Source organism: Musa acuminata, chromosome BXJ1-6, assembly GCF_036884655.1.
Source record: "Musa acuminata AAA Group cultivar baxijiao chromosome BXJ1-6, Cavendish_Baxijiao_AAA, whole genome shotgun sequence".
Taxonomy (NCBI): Eukaryota; Viridiplantae; Streptophyta; class Magnoliopsida; order Zingiberales; family Musaceae; genus Musa; species Musa acuminata.
In genome coordinates, this window is record NC_088332.1 from 11,270,263 (window position 1) to 11,291,414 (window position 21,152).

At 44.0% G+C, this 21,152-nt stretch overlaps 3 protein-coding genes across 7 annotated transcripts; 1 reads left to right on the forward strand and 2 right to left on the reverse strand.

The window, feature by feature from the left end:
- The first annotated feature begins 1,826 nt into the window (after positions 1-1,826).
- Positions 1,827-7,546, forward strand: LOC103987721 (glucomannan 4-beta-mannosyltransferase 9-like). The gene is made up of 11 exons (XM_065187187.1): positions 1,827-2,620; positions 2,704-2,887; positions 2,976-4,704; positions 4,773-4,871; positions 5,011-5,263; positions 5,916-6,026; positions 6,104-6,240; positions 6,305-6,418; positions 6,505-6,704; positions 6,782-6,976; positions 7,051-7,546. Exons 3-11 carry the CDS (start codon positions 4,375-4,377, stop codon positions 7,211-7,213), a joined length of 1,602 nt encoding a protein of 533 aa, XP_065043259.1. The 5' UTR covers positions 1,827-2,620; positions 2,704-2,887; positions 2,976-4,374; the 3' UTR covers positions 7,214-7,546.
- LOC135583455 (AT-hook motif nuclear-localized protein 1-like) lies at positions 7,171-12,809 on the reverse strand. Of its 2 annotated transcripts, XM_065187193.1 has the most exons (7): positions 12,220-12,809; positions 11,686-11,753; positions 11,455-11,586; positions 9,417-9,578; positions 8,264-8,408; positions 8,096-8,165; positions 7,171-7,299 (listed from the first exon to the last, which is right to left on the reverse strand). In XM_065187193.1, exons 1-7 carry the CDS (start codon positions 12,638-12,640, stop codon positions 7,245-7,247), a joined length of 1,053 nt encoding a protein of 350 aa, XP_065043265.1. In that variant the 5' UTR covers positions 12,641-12,809; the 3' UTR covers positions 7,171-7,244. The 2 variants fall into 2 exon arrangements, with proteins under 2 accessions (XP_065043265.1, XP_065043264.1); XM_065187192.1 differs by lacking the exon at positions 7,171-7,299 and having other exon boundaries at positions 7,766-8,408; positions 12,220-12,807.
- A 1,136-nt stretch (positions 12,810-13,945) lies between these two features.
- Positions 13,946-19,883, reverse strand: LOC135583457 (uncharacterized). Of its 4 annotated transcripts, none has more exons than XR_010514212.1 (9): positions 18,598-19,883; positions 17,309-17,453; positions 17,124-17,177; positions 16,931-17,022; positions 15,402-15,637; positions 15,091-15,264; positions 14,568-14,981; positions 14,264-14,411; positions 13,946-14,104 (listed from the first exon to the last, which is right to left on the reverse strand). XR_010514212.1 is itself a non-coding variant. In XM_065187186.1 (7 exons), exons 1-7 carry the CDS (start codon positions 19,563-19,565, stop codon positions 14,884-14,886), a joined length of 1,758 nt encoding a protein of 585 aa, XP_065043258.1. In that variant the 5' UTR covers positions 19,566-19,883; the 3' UTR covers positions 14,458-14,883. The 4 variants fall into 4 exon arrangements, 2 of the variants coding, with proteins under 2 accessions (XP_065043258.1, XP_065043257.1); XR_010514211.1 differs by having other exon boundaries at positions 14,539-14,981; XM_065187186.1 differs by lacking the exons at positions 13,946-14,104; positions 14,264-14,411 and having other exon boundaries at positions 14,458-14,981; positions 15,091-15,255.
- Positions 19,884-21,152: the final 1,269 nt, after the last annotated feature.

A 21,152-nucleotide genomic window follows, 5' to 3' on the forward strand; every position in this document is an offset into this window, starting at 1 on the left:
AAGGATTGAATTGAAGGGAATGCTTTCTGGATAGGAGGAGCTGCCAGGTGATCTCACTCTACATTTTGTCCTGGTACTCTTCTTTATCTTCTTGCGCTAGTATTCCTTTGTTGCGTTCAGATTTACTCTCATTTAATCTGGCTTAAAATTGCAATACAAAAAAATCGACGAAACAGATATTATCTTGCTATGAGTGAGAGAGGGAAAGTCTTTAGTTTGAGGGAATAATATTGATCTAAAGTAAATGTAAAATGAATAAACTGATTTAAGTTAATATACTTGGCTGTTTCTATGTTGTAGATTGTGGGTGGCACTGTTTTGGTGCCCATTTTATCGTTCTCTACATGCTATTACTCTTGCATGAGCATTTCTATGGTTCAACTTTTATGCGGTACCTTATATTGGTTGGTTATATGTTCTTTAACAATTGTTTTAGCTCTAGTTGGAAAGAGAGGAGTTCTAGGCAATGATTTAGTCTTTCTTGTAATAAGATAATGGTCACCAATTTAGTTGTACCCAATGTAGTCAATGACGCTAAGGTGCTAAAACACCTGAGGCACTAGGCATTCGCTCGAGCGAAGCGAAGCACTCACAAATATTAATTTTTAAAAAAATATATGATTAAAGAGAAATATGATCATCAAAATAAAAATGAGAAATTACATGTGTTCTATATCACTTTATATTTCAAATATCACCATCAAAACATCAAATTACATTCAGTTAAAGTACCAAAGCACTATATTGTTCAATTCTAATAATAAGAATGACAAGAAAAAGGAAGATTACCGTTAAAAACCAATAATTTCTCTCAAGAAAATCAATAATCACAAAATTTGCAGATGATAGACCATTATTAACAATCATTGATGTTATATTGCCAAGAAAACACAATAATTGACATTACATGATTACAGGAGAAAGAGAAAGAAATAAAGGGAAGGAGAGGAGGAAGGAGGAGGGGAACATGTAGAGAGAAGCGAAGAGGGGTGTAGCTATCGAGAAGGAGGGAGTGGAGGGTTGTTGAGACTGTTCTGATCTAGTTCAATAAAACTAGAGATTCAACTGCAACTGGCTCGACCTAGCGGCGCTTGGCCCGTCCAGCGTCCGATTAAAGTCACCCGCCCAACCCACTTATGGGGCTCAGGCCTCGCCTCACCTTGCCTGGGCACCTAGGCGAGCACCCAAGTGGTTGATGACTTCACTAGTTCTACCAATTATTATGATCTGCGATGACACTGATTCCTTCTTTATTTGCTCAAAAACTTGCAACTATATCTCCCTTCTGCCTTTAGGTTGTTCCACTAGCAAACTGTCACCATCTTACCGAACGTCTCCAGCTGGTCACCATTAGCAATGGTGATAGAGAGTTTCCAAGGGTCAACAACCTCAACCCCAATCATTGATCACTTTAAATCGACTGATGCACTCCAACACTTGCAGTGATCACTCATTAATCAGTATCCTCCCTCATCCTGTGCACCTATTGGCAAAAGAAGCTACAAGGAGATGGGAAAAGATGGAAAGAAGATGAGGCAGGTGGAGAAAATGAGAGGTAATAGGTATGAAAGATGAAGAAATTACAGCAGCAATGTTCTGTAGAAATCCTAGTTTGTCAATTATGAATTGGTGTCATCCTTCACCTAACTATATCTTTAACTGGAGTAAAGCACATTAGTCACATTCCCAATTATGTGTTTAGCCCAACAGTGCACACATGATCATGACGTTAAGAAACAATGGCACAGCTGATTTGATGATCCTTGGTGCAGGTATGTCGGCACTGGAGCAGAGAAAGAGTTGGCAGAAGTAATTGAGCTAGTTCCAGTCAAGGTTGCGCAGAGAACAGATTTACTGGACTTGGCGCATTCTGATCATAAACTAAATTCACTTTGCTTTCATGCAAGCATTGATCTATGAAGAGGAATATTACTTGTTGGATGACTTGACTTTCAAATTGGCAGATTCTCAAGAAAAAGAAGCTAATATGCAGAGAAGCATGGCAATGAACATAAAAGAGGGAGGACTTTAGAGACTAAGCATCTGAACTCTTAGTGACAGCAACATTGATGTTTAGTTACTCGAGGTATGAATCCATTCATATTAGTTACTTCTGTTAGTTCAGTTGACTAAAGAGCAGATGCATTACTTTGCAACCTCACAAAACTTTATTTTCTGGACCTCTTTAGTAATCAGCAACTGCAATGCCAACTCTCCTTTTTCCTCAAACAAGCCAAACAGTTGCATGTAACTCCTATTCTAACAGTGGGTACAGAACTCTTCAGCTGTTCATGAAGGATATCCAGGTACCTGGTGACATTGTAACTCCTCTTCATAACCAGGAAGTGCCCTTCCAGCGCCCGACATCGTTCAATGGGCGGACGATAATGCGCTTTCCGCTGAAGCACCACCAGATTCGGCAGCCCGAGGCCCAACCGGAAGCGGCGGAGTACTGGCTGGTGAACGTGACGGTGCAGCGGAGCCCGTGGCCGGTGTGGGTGATGGCGTCCACAGATTGGAGAGTCGAGAACCTGGTGGCGGTGGTGCTGCGGCTCTACGCCAAGGAAGGCAGGTGGCCGCCGCTGCTTTCGGCTTCACTACTCTCGGTTCAGCCTCGAATGTGAGCAAAGACCATACCCGATCACAGACCCTTTCATGTCATCTATAGCGAATGGTATCGATGACATCGATGATTCTTATCAGGTTTGGATCCGAAAGAAATGCTGATTGATGTGGGCTCGAGGAACTTCTTCCTCTGCCTCAATCCTGCTACGTTTCACAAACTGCTGGCGACGACGGTACGCATGATCGATGACCTTCGACCGTTCTACTCTCATCATCGTTCTGCATCTGCTCCTTGCTCGCAATACACTCAGAAGCCATTCGAGTACTGCATCTGCTCCTCGGTCGTTTGATGAGCTCCTCTGAATCGAACTCATCCTTTCTAGTGAACTGACATCCACACATCACGATAGGACGATGAACATTATTCCTATCACCCCTTCCCAACCCCAAAGAGCTGAGAGCACATATTGCAAGGATAGCTCAGCTCAACCGGTGGTGACACCTCAACGGAGCCGTCAGACCCTCCTACAATAAATTACCTGCGACAGCGTGGGATGCACAGAATTCGCATGTTCTCGCCGCCGCCGCCGTCGCTTCAATTATTGGGCATACAGGCCGTTCATCTCCGCTCGTACTCGCCATGCTACGTTGACTTGACTGACCTCTCATGTTCTTCGCCGAGCAAGCAGGTACTTGTTGAACTATACATGTAGTAAGTAATTGGAAGCCATTAAATAGTTGCACAAGTCATTGCAATTTGGTTTCCATGATTTCAGCTTGTCAATCTTCCTCCATGAGTAGCTATTGCACACACTCCATTCCATGTTGGATGCATGTGGTGGGTTGAGGATTGTACCACATGAATGATAGAAGATTCAGAGTGGCTGTTCTCTCGGTCGTTTTTTACCCATAGTTCTCTCTTGGTCTTTTAGTATGTTTTAATAGTCAAACAACATTGTGATGAATGATTAGCGACAAAAAGAAAAGGGAAGAAAATGATGTTTTTTTTTTATCGAAATTAAAAATAAATATTAACATAGTTGAATAGCCCCATTTTCGATTGGATTCATCAATTTCGATTGATAAAAAAAAAAAATCAAATTACTTCCAACAAGATTGGAACAAAAGTTACTAAAATTTATTTTTGTTCATATTTAATCGGTTTGAAACTGTTGATTCTAATTTAGGAATCGGAATTAAAATCATATGAGTAGAACTATTGAGCCGATTCGATTCTAAGTATGAGTTAATTCTATTTGGATTCGAAACAAACTGTGATCACAAGTCGTTAGGAACAGTAGAAACCATTATTACTTACTATTATTAATGCATGGGACCTGTAGATCTGCGCCGCCAACTCTTCTCGTGTTCTCTGGTTTCATCTTCTTCCTTTTTGTTGTTAGCTTCTGTGACTTCCTTTCTTCTCCTTTGGTTTATACCAATTCACCAGCCTTTGGCTTCTTCTTCTTCTTCTTCTATCTTTGCTCGGTTAGTCGTTTTACCTTGGGGATGTTTATTTATGGACGGTGGGATAGGGGGAGGAAACGACCATCGCATATAAAATGGCTGGAAGAATCAAGTAGCAGACCATCTTTCATCATTCCTTTTCTTGCTAGAAGCAGGGGAAGAGACCTGTGGCAGTGGGGTTAGATCTTGGTTTCGGGCGAGGAGCCAAAGAATCTTAAAGCTGAAAGCTTTTCTCTCGATATCTTCCTGGCGTCTTGCTTCATACGTCTATCCAGGGAGGGAGAGAGAGAGAGAGAGAGAGTAGGGTCACGTTTGTTCTCTTTCTTTCCCGGAGGAGAAGAGATGGACAGGCTCACTTCGACGGCCCTGCTGCCGGAGTCGTTCCAGGGGGCGAGGGACGACATCACGGAGCAGATGGGGATGGTGTGGCAGCAGATCAAGGCCCCGGTGATGGTGCCCCTGCTGCGGCTGGCCGTGTTCCTGTGCCTGGTGATGTCCGTCATGCTCGTCGTCGAGAAGGCGTACATGGCCGTCGTCATCGTCCTCGTCAAGCTGTTCGGCCGGCGGCCCGAGAAGCGCTACAGGTGGGAGCCCATGCGCGACGACCTCGAGCTCGGCAGCTCCTCCTACCCCATGGTCCTCGTCCAAATCCCCATGTACAACGAGAAGGAGGTCTCTCTCTCTCTCTCTCTCTCTCCAATGTGCACCTTGTTCCTTCGTCCTGAAACGCAACCTTGCAGGTCTACCAGCTCTCCATTGGAGCTGCGTGTGGCCTCTCTTGGCCGTCGGACCGCATCATAATCCAAGTGCTGGATGATTCCACGGACCCGGTTATTAAGGTAACTAAGATCGCCATCCCCCACTGCGCAAGACGCAGACATCCGCATGCATTCTCGTAAATTTCTCAGGTTTTCCATCGATTTCTGTCTTCCTCTGCTTTGTTCGTTCCTCCTAACCACCAAAGACATCTGCATGCAGGATCTGGTGGAGGCGGAGTGCCGGAGGTGGGCGAGCAAGGGGGTGAACATCAAGTACGAGATCAGGGACAACCGGAGCGGCTACAAGGCTGGCGCGCTCAAGGAGGGCATGAAACACAGCTACGTCAATCACTGCGACTACGTCGCCATCTTCGACGCCGACTTCCAGCCCGAGCCCGACTTCCTCTGCCGCACCGTCCCCTTCCTCCTCCACAACCCCGCCGTCGGCCTCGTCCAAGCCCGCTGGAAATTCGGTAACCACTCCATCGTCTCCACCCCCTTCATTGACCGATCAACCACTATTTTTGTTCTCGCAACCAGATCACATGGATTGGAGAGACGGTCTCTCTCTCTCTCTCTCTCTCTCTCTCTCAGTTAATGATGGACACAAGTCTGAATCATGGATCATATTGGGGCACAGTGAGGAAATGTGAGCCTCCAGAGTCTTTTGTTCGAGCACTAATATCTCATAGCATCACGCGCCTAGATTTTGTGAAGGAGACAGCTTGTGGTCTCACCATGTTACTCCCTCCGACCTCTGTTACTTCCGAGGAGAGGAAGGAACAAAGTTCCTAGTGTCGGATTGCGCACGTGGTCTCTGTTCCTGCACCTAAACTCCCCTGTCTTGCTTCCCTGCCGTCCGAGAGGAGAGGGGGAGAGAGAGGTCATCTGCAGTATTCATTCCAGCACCATCTTATCTCTTGTCTTTCTGACATCCCATGTGCACCATCTTTACCTGTACCACCGAGCAATGGTGCCTCAAACCTTGCAATCAAACCGCATCAATGTAAGGACAAAACTAGGACCTGCACCTTGGACCTTCACGGAACGGAGGAGATGGCTTTGACTCGAGCAGACCAACCAGCGGGATACTGTAAGGTGGCCTGACTCGTGCCAATTTTGCAGTGAATTCGGACGAATGTTTGATGGCGAGGATGCAGGAGATGTCACTGGATTACCACTTCACAGTGGAGCAGGAAGTCGGATCCTCTACATACGCCTTCTTCGGCTTCAATGGTGAGCCTCCTCTGCTTCTAAGAAGGCAACTTCTTGGTCATTCTCTGCAACATTTCCCCTGATGCGTCGATGCGCAGGGACTGCCGGAGTGTGGCGGATTGCTGCTCTCAATGAAGCTGGAGGTTGGAAGGACCGGACCACGGTAGAGGACATGGATTTGGCTGTTCGAGCGAGCCTCAAGGGTTGGAAGTTTGTCTTCCTTGGAGATCTCAAGGTAATCTAGTTTGGGTAGTCCTCCTTCCTGATGATCTCAAAGGTAATCTAGTACGTGAATTCAGGTCAAGAATGAGCTGCCGAGCACTCTCAGGGCGTACCGGTATCAGCAACACAGGTGGTCTTGTGGCCCAGCAAACCTATTCAGAAAGATGGCGATGGAAATTGCTAACAACAAGGTCAACTCACTCTACAAAAGATTGATGAGATAGAGATTGCTTGCTGTTCTATACCTGATAAAGCTTACTTCTCCTCTGCAATGCAGAAAGTGAGTCTGTGGAAGAAAGTACATGTGATCTACAGTTTCTTCTTTGTTCGTAAGGTGGTAGCTCACATTGTGACCTATGTATTCTACTGCGTGGTTATCCCTGCCGCTGTCCTGGTTCCTGAGGTGGAAATACCCAGGTGGGGTGCGATCTACATCCCTTCCATCATCACCCTTCTCAATGCTGTCGGAACTCCACGGTAAGGATCAGTCTCCTCTCGCAGACCATCATCCATTGGGATCATAGAAGAAAGGTCGATGATTCATGTGGTCACAGGTCTCTTCACTTGCTGGTGTTTTGGATCCTCTTCGAGAACGTCATGTCCCTGCACAGGACAAAAGCCACCCTCATTGGCCTGTTGGAAGCAGGAAGAGTGAACGAGTGGGTGGTCACAGAGAAGCTAGGAGACACTGTGAAGGCCAAAATGGCGGTCAAGGCCGCGAGGAAGCCACCGATTAGGATTGGCGATAGGTATTTCTTCTGTTCAGAGTATGGCTTTTGCTGTGGATTTCTTTGACCGATACTTGGAATTTGTCCTCCACCAGATTACATCTACTGGAGCTTTGGACAGGCGCTTACCTCTTCTTCTGTGGGTGCTACGATGTGGCCTTTGGGAAGAACCATTACTTCCTCTACCTCTTCCTCCAAGCAATTGCTTTCTTTGTGGTCGGATTTGGTTACGTCGGCACGTTCGTCCCCGGTTATTGACGGCCGCAGTTGAGTGCATCGCCTAAGGACTTCATCTTCTACCTCGAAGAAACCATTTGTTTCCTCTCGTATCGTGTAGGATTCTCCTGTGAATACACAGCCAAGCAAGCATCAGCGTAGTGGTCTATAGGCAGCTGATAGATACAAGGAAAGGAGCAGGAAGTCGTCAATCTCTTGACAGCAGCTGCGGCTGTGACACAGAAAACTGGTTGTATCAACCAAAAATAAGTTTTAATGGGATGAATTAGTCTAAAATGTATTCTTTCTTTTCATGGTTTTGATCGAGAAGGAACCGATAATTCGATAGATTGAAGGTAAACTTTCAAATTGTCATTGTTTTTGCTTCTGATAGTTTCTTGTGATGAGCAGATTCCTTGCAAGATTGGAGGATGAACTCATCCTCCAAAAAGACAATGCACTACAAAAGATGATCTCTATGCACATATAAATCGAAGATCCCTCGAGACTCCATTTAGGTACACATTGCTTTGAACAATCAAGCCTGGCTGCATGCTCAAAAGGAATCTTAATACCAGTAGAAACACATGAACATCACAGAATCAAGTTAATTTTAAGCATTAGAAGTCATCATGAATTCAGTTGGAGATACAGAGGCCCTGCCACAATAGAAAAACCCTACATAACTTCAGGTTTCGACAAGAGAAAGGAGACGATGATGACGACAACGACTAAGTTGATAATAGAAACACCAACTACGCAAACCCACACGGCTGTGGGACACTATCTTCAGAGCAATTACAGGATGCCATTTGATCAACAAGTCCAGTCAGACAACTAAACTATCACTAACCTAACATTTAGGAAGAATATCGCTTTGCGTGTTAGAACAGTGTGATAGTGTTAGGGTTTAGAGATAAGTACCCTGATGCTGCTCCCCATGTAAGCATATGTTTATGTCTGGAGAAGGTTTGTGCTCCGAAGACTGCAGACCCTGCCAACCGGCAGCGTGAAGAGTAGAGGTTGGAGTGGGGTTGCATAAGCTATTTTCAGCATGAGATTGTACAGGTAAGGATGAGGTTGAGGTCTCACAGTCATCTTCAGGGTTTGACTGTGAAATGGGTCTTGCAGCTGTTAACAAACCACTTGTCTCCGGGAATGCTGAAAAATCTGCTTGCTGGCTAGGTTTTGGCTTTTGCTCCTTGAAAGTGTTCGGCATGAAGCTTCCGACCACCACCTGGTAATGCAACATTGAAGAGATTACTTAATTGCAAATTTTCCAGCACCAAAATAGTCTACTCGTATGTAGATTTCCAACTCTATATGGTCATCATCCTTGCTCTAATGCAGACAACCCCTATTAATTCAACGTCGGAAGCAAGAGGCAGATTTTGATGGTATATAAGTATGGCTGATGATCTGATGAGTCATGTATCGAAAGGTTATGATGGTATATAAAACCAGGCTCGATACTAGCAAAATAAGCATAAACTCTTTCAGGTCATGTGTTGATGGGGCATGCTACTATGAAATTGGTGACTGGTCCAAAAATAAAAAAGGATCACACATTTAAATTAATACCCTGGCTATAGGCTATCAAATCTGAGATCACCGGTTAGGGAACATTTGCTGCCAGCTTAACAAGTTACAGTTTGGTTTCCCATTTGATCAATATCATTTTAAGATTTCTTACTCATTCTGATATGCATGGTACATAATACAGAGTTGACAAATCTTATTACAGCTGATGTTCGATGCCAAAACATGAAATGGTTTACTAATCGGAGCAGTTTCAAGTGAACCTCCTAAAACTTTTTTCTATTGTATAACGTGCAACACATAAGAGATATGTGAGGCAGTTTTTGGGTTCATATATCGAACTTCAAAAGGGATAAGGAATATAATCTTTAAAAGGGCTTATGTTCAGATTGCCGATGATATGGACATGCCTATTATTTGCATATATTCTTCTTCAGACTGCAAAGTTCTATACAAATTTTACTAGAGTGAATTAATGGCAAAGCTGGACTGGCATCAGGGTGACTATGGTTTTGCATCTATATGAACTGGGAGCTGCTAGCTACAATTACCATTTCTTCTTACACCACCTATTTGACGTTAGATGTCTCTTAGGCGTGTAACAATTCACTCAATTAAAAAAACAAAAAACAAAAATGTCACACGATTCACCAAGTTAGACCAAGCAATAGAGCAAAATCAAATGCGAAAAAAGGTTATTCATTACTTGAATTGGACTGGCGGCAAGCAACAATCCAGTGACTCCACCACCAATAACACGGCCGTCAGGACCAGCAAGCGACACGCTTATACCACCAGTTCTACTCCGTATACCACCAGTTTCTGTAATTGTGAAGGACCCAGACAGAGACAGAATCTCAAATCGGCCCTGCACATTTGAATGAGCAAGATTAAATTAAATGGATTATGTTTCGTAATTTAAAAAATTACAGAATAGTTAAGAGGTAAATGTACATCCAGACAACTTCAGAAACAAAATGAACGGGCAACGAAAAATGGCTTTGATGGTGCATCAGCTCATTCGTCAGTCAGCAGTTTGCCCATGTTGTGCCACAAAGGCTGTTCATGAACATATTTCCAAAAGGCACAGCATTTTATCACCAAAAAGATTAGGACCTTCTAGCCAACAAGTTTACATTCTATGCTTTGCCACAAGCCCCTCACACCTCCAAATGTGCATTGAGCTGACAGATACTTGTTAACAATAGGTTAACCTTCTCTCATTACTTCGATTGAAATAATTATGCAAGATATTTCCTTTGTTCACATGGAAATTGAGCCTTGATTAAACAAGAAGTTTCTTTGATTAAGGATGTGCATGAAACCAATCTACATATATATCAAAACATAACTCATGAAGAGTACAGGCAGAGAGGAAGGTCTATGCAGTGTCTGTATTATGAGGAATGACAAATTAAACTTGTCTAGTTGAGTTAAAATATTTTTTGAAGAAACCAAGATATGTTCAGCATAGCAACCATAAGAAACTGTGCCAAACAATAGAGCATGATTCAGTTTCTAATACATTTTATCCTATCAGTGCAACTAACTTCCATTTTGTATACTAAAACTTAAGTCTTTTATCCATAGAAATTGCTAATAATGTCCTTATGGATTATTGGAACACTATAAATAACAAGTAAAACAAAGGACTCAACTTAAGACTTAACTGTATTTTTTTATGTAAAATATAGAACTATTAACAAAAAATAATCGTGTGATGCAGTTTTTGATTTGGGTTGAACTAAAAATATGAGAAACCAAATGAACCATGATACATGCTGTCTTGCTTTCTCAAACCAAACCAACTTTTCTGAAGTTCAATCCAAACAAAATTTACTGTTTCACTTTGATTCAGTTTTTCAACTTGGAGCAAAAAGCAAACTGAGGCAACATTCTAGCTATTGATATTAAGCCAATAATGTACTCATTTAAATGCATTTTGAGATCAAAAGAAAGGCCATACAGGTTCAATGGTAGAAGGCAAGGTCAAAGATGAACTACTCAGTTAAAAAATTGATGTCACTTGTGCTTGGCAATCCAAGTTTAAGATCATCATTCTTTTCAATCAATTGGTTATCTAGTGAACTTCCAGCTTTCAACATGAGTTCTTCACCATTCATTGGATGTGAAAAACCTACTCCAACTTCCACAAATTTAGTCAGTGACAGTAGGAAGAATTTAAACAATCAATTGACAACAGTACAAGGCAAAAATAGGCTCTTTCACCACTGCATTCTTCCTTTGAGAAAGAAAGTGACTTTAGATTATTTATTTTCACCAAGCCCTTAATTTGTGGATCAGACAATTAGCCTTGGCACCGTTAGTACAGATACGAAGGTGCAAGAGGTGAGTGCATTTCGACAACATGCAGGTTAAGAGAGCAAACACTGTGCAGCTAACATAAAATTATTGGCCCTTATAATATGGATGAGAACTTCAAAGCAATTAGTGCTTTGAGTAATCCTTTCTCCTGTCCAGGCAAATTTTCTTCGCATTGAAGTTGACTGACTAGAAGCATAAGATCATTCAAAATTCTTAAACTTCGCTGACACTCTCCACTAACCTTGCTCACATAGTTTTAAAATGAAGAAAATGTGAACAAAAATTTGGATCCCAGAATAAAATAATTCTGTAGATGACCTGAGAACCAAGCAAAGCAGTTCACAAACATGCAGAGAAAAACACATCGAACAATTCACCTAAAACAAGAGAGCAGCATCAAAATGGTTGCAGCTGCATACCTCATAAGTCAGGGTACCACCAGAAGAACCTGGCTGCCGCAAAGTAACATTGGAGATGACCCCATTTGCCGATAGTATGCAAATAGCCCGAGGACCCTTTTGGGAGAAGGAGTGTATTTTTGCAGCAACATCCTGCAACAAGAAGACCCATCAGCACACTGACAGATTGACTGCAAGATCCATATCACCATCACAGCTCAAGGAAACTAAGAGTTGCCGGAAATATGTTACCTCCCCTGTGGCAATGGTCACAACATGCGGTGTGAAACTCCCTCCAGCTGAGTGTGCAAACCAATCTCCTGTTAAGCACCGAAAAGAAAGAAGAAGAAGAAGAAGAAGAAGAAGAAGAAGAAGAAGAAGAAGAAGCACAGATCAAAATGTGAGCTGAGGAAGTACTCCTTTGTGATGCATTTGAAGTACTTCATTTCTCATTTTTCAGAGCGATTTCCGGCCAAATAACGAAGCACAGTCGTGCAGACTACCAGTTGATCTATCTACAACTTCATTGTTATTTCCAAGAACAATGCCACGACTTTTTAATCGGTATCACATTTCATCGGTGATCTATCTACTACTGAACTATGAGTGACTGAAACAGGTAAACTACCAGTTGGTTGTCGTAACCTCGCTCCAGAAAGACAGAGAGAACAAATGATCAGATCGGAACATTGTAGGCTTTGATACAAAGAAGTAAATAGTATCAACTCAGAACAGCTTGAGAAATGAGGAGTGGGAAGAGTGCAATGTGGTGGTGGGGCACATTACCGAGAGCCTCAAGGAGCTGGCGTTTGCCGGAGCCGGGTGGTCGCCCTCTACCCCGTTTCCCGTCGGAAGAAGCAGGAGAGAAAGGAGAGGCGGAGCCGGAGGTCGGCGACAAGGCCAGAGCCATGCCGTCCGGCCCGTACTTCCTGGGCCTCCCTCTCTTCTTCCTCGCGAAAAGATCACCCTCGCCACCGCTGCTGCCGCCACTCCCCAACATCCCCATGGCCAAGCCAGCTCCTTCCGTAGGCGGAACGGTGATCCCCATGGCTCCAACAACCCCGCTGGAAAGTGCCGGTGGCAGAGACCGAGTCGGCGACAAGGGTGCAGCCGAAGAGACAGAATACTCCTTCGCTTCGCCTGCTCCTCCTCCTCCTCCTCCTCCTCCTTCACACCCTGACACCACAACGCTCTCCCTCTCTTCCATGCTGCTCTGTTTCGTCCCTCTCACTCTCCCTTTTCAAAAGACCATCTTCGTTCCTCTGCTTGGGTTGGTGAGAGACCGTAGGGAGAAAAGCCGCCTACGGCAGCTGGGAGTGGGGTACCAAAGAGTCTTGAGAGGAATGCAAGAGAACCTCTCTCTCTCTCTCTCTCTCTATCTACATCTCTTTATAAGGTGTAAAGGAGATTTATGGGGATGGCAACTGGCATGCCCAGAATGCACTTATTCTCCGATTAATGGAATTGAATTCACGAGGAGATCATTTACTATGAGCATGACAAAGAAAACGACATTGTAAAGGTGGCCGTAAATGTAAAGGACTAAAGTGATGCATTTATTTAAAGAGGAGAGACGTCCAACATAAGTCGCTCAACCACACACAACAACCAATCGTAACCAGCACACGTAGTATAGCCTTTGCTAGCAGTAATACTTATTTACTTTTGCTTCACGCAGAACTTAAGTCTGTGTCTTGAATTGAAAGTGTAGGAATTAGGAAACCATCTCGCCTAAATCCTGGATGTCATTTATATGTCATAGCATTTAAGAATGTGAAGGGGCTACCAATCCCCAAACAAACCTTCACTACATCTCTGAGGCTTTGATGCTCCTTCAACCGCGCCAGGATGTTGACCGGGGAAGACCCGAGGAAAGGGAGGCAACAGTAGAGCCAAGCAGCACAGCTTTCTTCCCGGCTTGCAAAGCGAATACTGACAGCACAAGCATCAAAAGCTGCCGCCGTTGAGACGTAGACTTTCTGTCTTTCTCTCTCTCTCGTCGGCGCTTCATTCCGCGACAGTTCTGACGAGGCTCTGACCCTGAGAAGTCGGGGACCGTCTCTCTCTCTCTCTCTCCTCCTCTTTGCGTCCATCTCGTTGGAGCGTTACGGGTTGAACGCCTCTGGCCTCAGGGATCGGTCCGTGGTCAGTCCGTCAGGGCGGCACTCGAGGACGACCGGAAGCTCCACCAATGGCGACGGGGTGCATTTGACGTTGCTGCTGTACGTATTGACGGGTTAATCGTCCGCTGCACGAGCGGTCTGCCCATCCCACGCTCTGGCATCCACGAACGATGCCCTCCGCGTGTAGTAGCTGACGGCCGGATACGGTACACGTACGCTTCTTTCGGAGTACACACAAACACACATGACGGATACAAAAGGACGTGTTCTTTATGATTTTTTTGGTTCTCTATAATCTGATAAATAAAACATGCCCAATTTCTTGAGTAAGCTCGCTGCTTGCAGCAGATTACCATTGTACTCGCTGTTGCTTCGTCTTCCCCGGGAAGTCTTGCAAGTAGGGATATGATTATAATAATCGACAAAGATGGGGACAATGTAGGATTTCGTGCAAACTTACTTGAAGAGAACAAAAGGGGAGGAAAGCACTCGACCATCTTTTTCTCCTTTTTATATTAGCACGCTGGTAAAGGAAGAAGGTAAGAAAGCTGCAAAGCAAGCAAAAGCGTAAGTAGGCGACAGCATCCACACCCACTTGGAAGCTTCATCATCGCTGAAACCTGTAATCGCCGCTCACGTACATGGCGACCGGTTTGCAATGGCATAGCTACTGAGAAGGCTGTGCTGGAACAGAGGTGAAGATCTACCTGTTGTCGCCGATGATATGTCGTCATTCAGCTACGGGAAGATGACGGTGGACCCACATGGGGCCATGCGCCTTCATCCTCTATTAATGCAGTTGACTTAAAGTTCTTGAGATCCAGTCAGCGCGACTGTAAGAGAGTCAACGAACATCTGATGCATGGAAGAGAAAGAACAGTCGAGTAAGAGACAACTTCGATGATGAATGCAGTCGATGCCATTAGATTCATATGCTCAACAAATTACAAGCCACGAAGAAGGAAGCATGCTTTACATTTACCCATTAATGAAATAGCTTGAAGAACTTACTGCCACTTCCTTTGTCCAAGGATCTCGCCATCTTTTGTACAGTCCATTAAATTAATTTACAGCTCAATGAACAACAACACTGGGCCAGAAATTTACTGGTACAAAGCTAGATTTTTTTTGCTTTTTTCGTTTCGACGACAAGCCGACCAAACGAGGAAGGATGTATTCACACTGCCAAGGTGTTTCCAGCCTATAGAGACACAAGCTTGAGGTAGAAGTCACTCAAAATGAATGTAATAGCTCGGAAACAGGAGGTAAAGATGGCTTTATGATCATTTCTGCTTTGTGACACCTTTGGCTGCGATGGAATTGGGAATCAGTTAATCCTCCCTGACTGGTCTACAAGGGTACCAACTTGGTCTCCACAAAGTGCCTTTGAGACATTGCCTGGTTCTAATAAATTAAAGATAACAACTGCAGATGTGTGAAAAGCAACAAGCTCAGTAACACAAATGCGTAAAATAATATGGTATTATTAAAGGATAAGGGTAAGAAAGAAAAAGAAAATACAGCATGGACATACCCGGTATGTTGTTTTCTTCACAGAAATTTAATGCTGTCATGTCCATTGCGGTAAAGCCTCTGGAAACCAACTCCCTGAATGAAATGTGCTCGAATGCACTACCACCGTTGTTTCTTGGATGGCAGTTGTAGACACCATCCATAGTAGTGCCTTTGAGCACGGCATCTGCATGAACTGTGGTAAGGTCACATGGATCAGAGTTCTTGAATATAAAAACTTGACCAAAGACAACAAGCTTCAGGAATTGCTCTGTACGATCGATAGTGGCCCATATCCAAAGCAGGATAATTTAGATGCATGTCAGAACATACTCTCAGAGGCCCTCAAGGCAGCTGCAGTATCGGTGCTAAAAAGTGGATTTCCTGTTGCAGCACCAGCTCCACCAAATATAACAACTCTTCCTTTTTCAAGATGACGGATAGCTCGCCGCCTTATATACGGTTCTGCAATCTCTTGCATCAGTAAGGTAGATTGTATACGTGCCTCAACACCAATCTTCTCCAAGGATGCTTGGAGCATCATTGCATTCATCAATGATGCCATCATACTGCCACAATTAACATGTAAATAAAGCTTAGTCAACAAAATTCAACAAATGGATAATGTCACACTTCCATTGTAGAAACAAATGTGTTACTCTCTAGGTATGCATTCAACAGATTTAAAAGAAATGAAAGTTAATCTAATGATGCTAGGCTTTCAAGGGATACAAATCTCAATGACAAAAAACAAACATCAAAAGATGATTTTTTTTCCCAAGACAGAAAGAAAAAAAGAAGACAATTCTTATCAGATGAGACTCTGTGGAGACTTCGGAGGGTAAACAGAGGAATGCCGTCAGAGACCTTGTCTTGGTGAACTTGACATCAGATGCAAGACAACATAAAAAGGCTAACTACAAATTGAACTTTTCTTATCATAAAAGGCCCGACAAACCTTATTTTGGCAACTTCATTGAAGAATTGTTCTTTGAGGCTAAGGACATTTGTGTCATCTTTTGTCCAACATGGTGGCAGTCTAAACTATGTAACAGACTCAAATTATGGAGTGTAATAAAGTTATGTCATTATTGCCACCTAATTTTCTTGGCTACGTATGCTTTTTTTTTGGGAGAACTGTCAGTATATAATAAAAGGAGGTCAGCTAATAGGTTCTTACTTCTTCCTCACCTAGCACCTATAATGTAACTACACATAATTTTGCCACTGGCTTTACAGGGTATTTGAATGAGTGACAACTTGTTCTGATATGTAGAATGAAAAAAACAAACAAACAAACAAACTCGTTTCACCAACATGAAATTTCAGCTAAATGAATTATTTGTCATCATTGAGCTGTATCAAAGGCAATGTGACAAGATATCTAAGGATGGAGTAACCAAATCTTCTTATATCATCCTCAAACTCTCCTGGCAGTTCTAATCCGAATGTACTCACCAATTCTTACCGGTGCATTTACATGCCATCATTGAGCTGTATCGAAGGCAACGTGACAAGATATCTAAGGATGGAGTAACCATATCTTCTTATATCATCCTCAAACTCTCCTGGTAGTTCTAATCCAAATGGACTCACCAATTCTTACCGGTGCATTTACATGCCATCCATACCAACATTTTCAATAGTGCACCCTTTTTCTGTTTCATCTTACCTAGTGATGCCACGCATCTATCTCAACATCCTCATATTTGTTAGCCTTTCTGATATGTTGACTTCTAATTGTGCAACTATCCAAGTTTCTAATGCCAATTTCACAACATCCAATTATTTGACAAGTGTATTTTATATAAAGAACAAGAAAAAGATGAATAAGCACCAGCAATGAAGCAAGAAATACATACCCAATTTGATAAGTTGTAGCCCTATCAATTCCAGTTGCAGCTATCCAAGTGTCACCACAAAAGAAATTTCGGCCTCCGATAACAATAGCTACCTGAGAAACATCACAAGCGAGGATAGCAGGAATGGAGTTATAACATATACAGGTTAAGAAAGCTTCAAATCCTGTATGAATAGACAGGTGTTGAGTGAAACCTCTAAACCAGCACGGCTTGCGATTGCAATTTCCTTAGCAATAAGCATAATTACCTGAACAGTATAAACAGAACATGCATTCAACCTCGGGTAACAACTTATGCATGCAAAATAGCTCCATTTATGATCAACCAGAAATACGGCCCAAACCAACAAATGCAGATAGGAGAATGCCAGTGTTCTACCTTGGGGTCAACATTCTGGGGCCCAGCTCCAGCTAATGCCATACCACTAATTTTCAAAATCACCCTCTTCCACCGTGGATTTGATAATGACTTCATCTTTGAGTTAATATTTGTGCTAAGAGGGCCAGATGGAGCAATGGGATGTCTGCAAATGTGATTAACGATATGTGTGGGTATTACATATTAACAAGGAGGGATAAAACAACCCGCTATAATGTTTCTAAGTGTCATGCTTTTACAGGTAATTCAATAAATAAGAACACAAGAAAAACACCCAAAAATCTAATATTATCATTTGACATTGGAAAAGCATTTTTTTTCACATTTTCCATATTTGACAACAAAAGGAGAGCAGTTGCCAATGATCAGCTGTGATCCTATCAGAAATGGCTTTAAAGTTGTACACTAACAATATAATAAATAAAAAAAGGAGGGATGCTTACAATTTAAAGCATGCAAAACAGAAACATATTGCACAGAACCTACTACTAGTGAGAAAATGAAACTATGATGTTCACCCACTGCATGCTTTGTTCTTACAGTGGTCCCACAGAAGCAAGTGGACTGTTTAAAACCCTCTGTGAACAAAATGGATCTTCTCCCTTCAAAATTTCCTATCTTCACAAGAGACATAAAATTTAATAACCTCATCAGCAACTTTTCACCCACTTCTAACCAAATTCCTATATGCTTAATAAGTGATGGAACAAATGAACGAACATTTCAGAGATCATCTATGAAGTTTGTTAATGGCCTGTTTGTTCCACTGAGTGTGGAGATCACTACCGAGATATAGTCCTCCGAAGTCAAGTTCCATGGCCTTGGCATGAGTGTTTGGTTATCCAAAGTCATAAAGTACAGTTCCCCAAAAGCAAATCAAACAACTATCCCTCCCCACTTTCTTATAAAAGACTTTGGAGCTCCTTCCATCAAAATTCCCATTAGCCAACTTTAATGTCCCTTAGAAAGATAGAATCAATGGATTTAATGTCCCTTAAATCTATCAACTTCAGCTGTTATAGAAAAAATTTCTTTACTGACATAATGAGGAATTTCTTCGAAGCTTATCAATTACTTAAAATTCACAAAATCATGAGATGAATTTACCTTCAGCAAGCTCAAACAGCGATAAACAGTTCCACAATAGATGCAGATAGAAAAGTGTGAAGCTTGAACATAGATGAAGAGCTACAAACTCATCACTCGAGATGCATTGGTGCAAGGGAAACAAAATCAATTACCAAATCCCCATGAGAAAATGCAGAAATCTCGAGGAGAGAAGGGTGGACCTTTTGATCTGTCTCATGACTGCAGGAGGGCCACCAAGGGTGACGGATTTGTCATCGTCCGGGGCAGCCTTCAACGAGGATGACGAGCCAACGATCTGCTCCATCTTCTTAAACCAGGGCCAGTGGCTGGTTGGGAGGCCGCCACTGCTGAGCCTTTGGCACTCGACCTTGTATCGCTTCTTGAGGTTGTCGATCTTGTTCTTGCACTGCTCCACGCTCTTGCCCACCTTCTGCTTGTTGCAGCGCTCGCTGACGATGGTGGCTACGTCCTCCCAGTCCCTTCCCCGCAGGTTGCCCCGGTTCAGCTGCTCGTATCTCTCTGTGTACGCGTCTAGGAGGGAACCTATGGCCGTGTCGCTCCACTCCTCCCGGTCCTTGCGGTAGTCCCCCGAGGATGACATCGGCCTCGATTTTTTGTTAGCCGCCATGCTGCTGTTGTAGCAGTAGGGCGACTCGCCGTCGCTGATATCGTCGCGGTCCTTGCGCTTGGGCGAGTGGTGATGGGGCTGCTGCTGGTGGTGGATGTGCTGGAGGTGGTGGTGGTGGGACGCGGAGGTGGCAGCTCCCTTGACCTCGGGGTTGTCGGCATCACCGTCGTCGTCTTCGTCGTCGTCGGCTGCGTGCTGGGTGGCGAAGGGATTGGCGTCCTCAGCGAAGCAGGGGTGTTCGTGGAAGGCGGAGGAGCATTTGGAGGCGTCCGTCTGGCCGAATGCCTCGCCATAACCCTCATGGTTCTCGCCTCCACCATCGACAACGACCCCCTTCTTTCCAGGGCTGACGATGACCGAGGGGGCGGAGGAGGAGGCAGCGCCAGGGTGGTGGTGGGCGCGGGGATGGAGGGAGATCGGCGTCGCCTTGGCGGTTACGTAGCGGTGGGCGGCGGAGAAGGGGACGGCCCGTGCCTGGGGCTGGTGCTGCGACTGGGCTTCGTCTCCTAGCAAAGCGAAGTCGTCGTCGCAGGAGGCCATGAAGGCGGCGGCCTCGTCGTCGTTAGGGTTAGGGTTATGGCGTCCGAATCCGAACGGGGCGGAGGCCGAACGAGACGGGACGGGAAGTAGACGACGTTAGAGCGTGAGAGACGGATCGCGAGCGGACGTCCACTTAAGTGGGTGACGGTGGGATCCCCCCGTAACTTGCTAGCTACGGGACCGTAACGCGCCGTCACGTCTCCGTTAGATAACGCTCCGCACGCCCGCAACCAGCGAGGGTGGGGCCCGACGGCACAGCAATAATGAAGCTCACCGCCCACCATCTCCATCTGTTCCCGATTCCGCGCCCCAACGACGCCCTCTTTTCCACCAACTACGTTAAAATATTAAAGGAAAATTATATATATCATTTTTTCCGGTGGAAACGGGACCGTTGAGCGGGAAAGCATCCCGCGAACACCCATTCTAATATTGCGTCAGAATCTACGTTAGAACGATCACGGAGAAAAGGATCAATCGCTGATCGAGTGATCCACGGAACAACATTTCTTATCTATTTCCGATGTGAAATTAATCGGGGTGTTTCAATCTCTCAAATATTAAGATCACGATTGAAGTTTGATTAGATTATTGATTTATCAATTTTATTTAATCTAGACTAAAATTAATAATAATACAATCATCAAACCATTAATCTATGTTAAATTAATCACTGTTTTAGAAACCGAGTGGGACTTATCAAGTTTCTTATCCACGTCTTTCCCTATCGCACAGATTTCAACTTTTGCGAGAGTAAATCAAAATGTGTCAGCTTTATATTTTGCATTTATATGTTTACCGTTTATATAACTTCCGTAAATAACTTTGAGCCGTGGTCTCAGGATCGACGTGGCTCGGTTCAGATCCGGATGATAGGGGATCTTTCCAGAATGATCCTGGAGTCCACTGAGATGGCCAACTACGATGATCCAATCGGGATGGGATCGTCATTTCCTCCACGAGAGAGCTCCTCGCTTGGGCGTTTAGTGGGAGGCCACCATCTTCACACCTACATATAGGTCGGGTCGGGAAGCTCAATCCGACCCCTCCGACAATCAAGTTAGCCGAGAGTGGCAGGGGGTTTGTTTAGCTTGCTTCTTTCCTCCTCCAATTTCTCTGATAAACGCGAGGGTATTTATAGGGGAGGTTATCGTTGCCTGATGTGCCCGCTTGCAGAGGACGGGATCGTACTCCTGGTAATGTCTTACACCGATTGGCGTGACGTGCAGGGCCGGGCTCGCACAAGATGTTAATGTGCCTCGGTCGGTTTTCCAATCCGTGTTGACCAGGTGCTTGTCAGGTTAACAAAGTCGCATGGCGTCATCTAGGGCAACTGTCGTCAACCCGAGTCTAATCGTCATTATTACCCTCATCACTAATCGATCAGAGAAATAATTTGTCCAACATAATATATATATATATATATATATATATATATATATATATATATATAAAATATGTTGCACTAACATGACGAAGTATTAACGTCGTCGCGTATCGAGTTCCGGATTAAATCGAATATTTTTCATGTCGGTCATCAACATTGTTCCTTATCTGTTAATAATTTTAACACGAACTCAGCTTCGC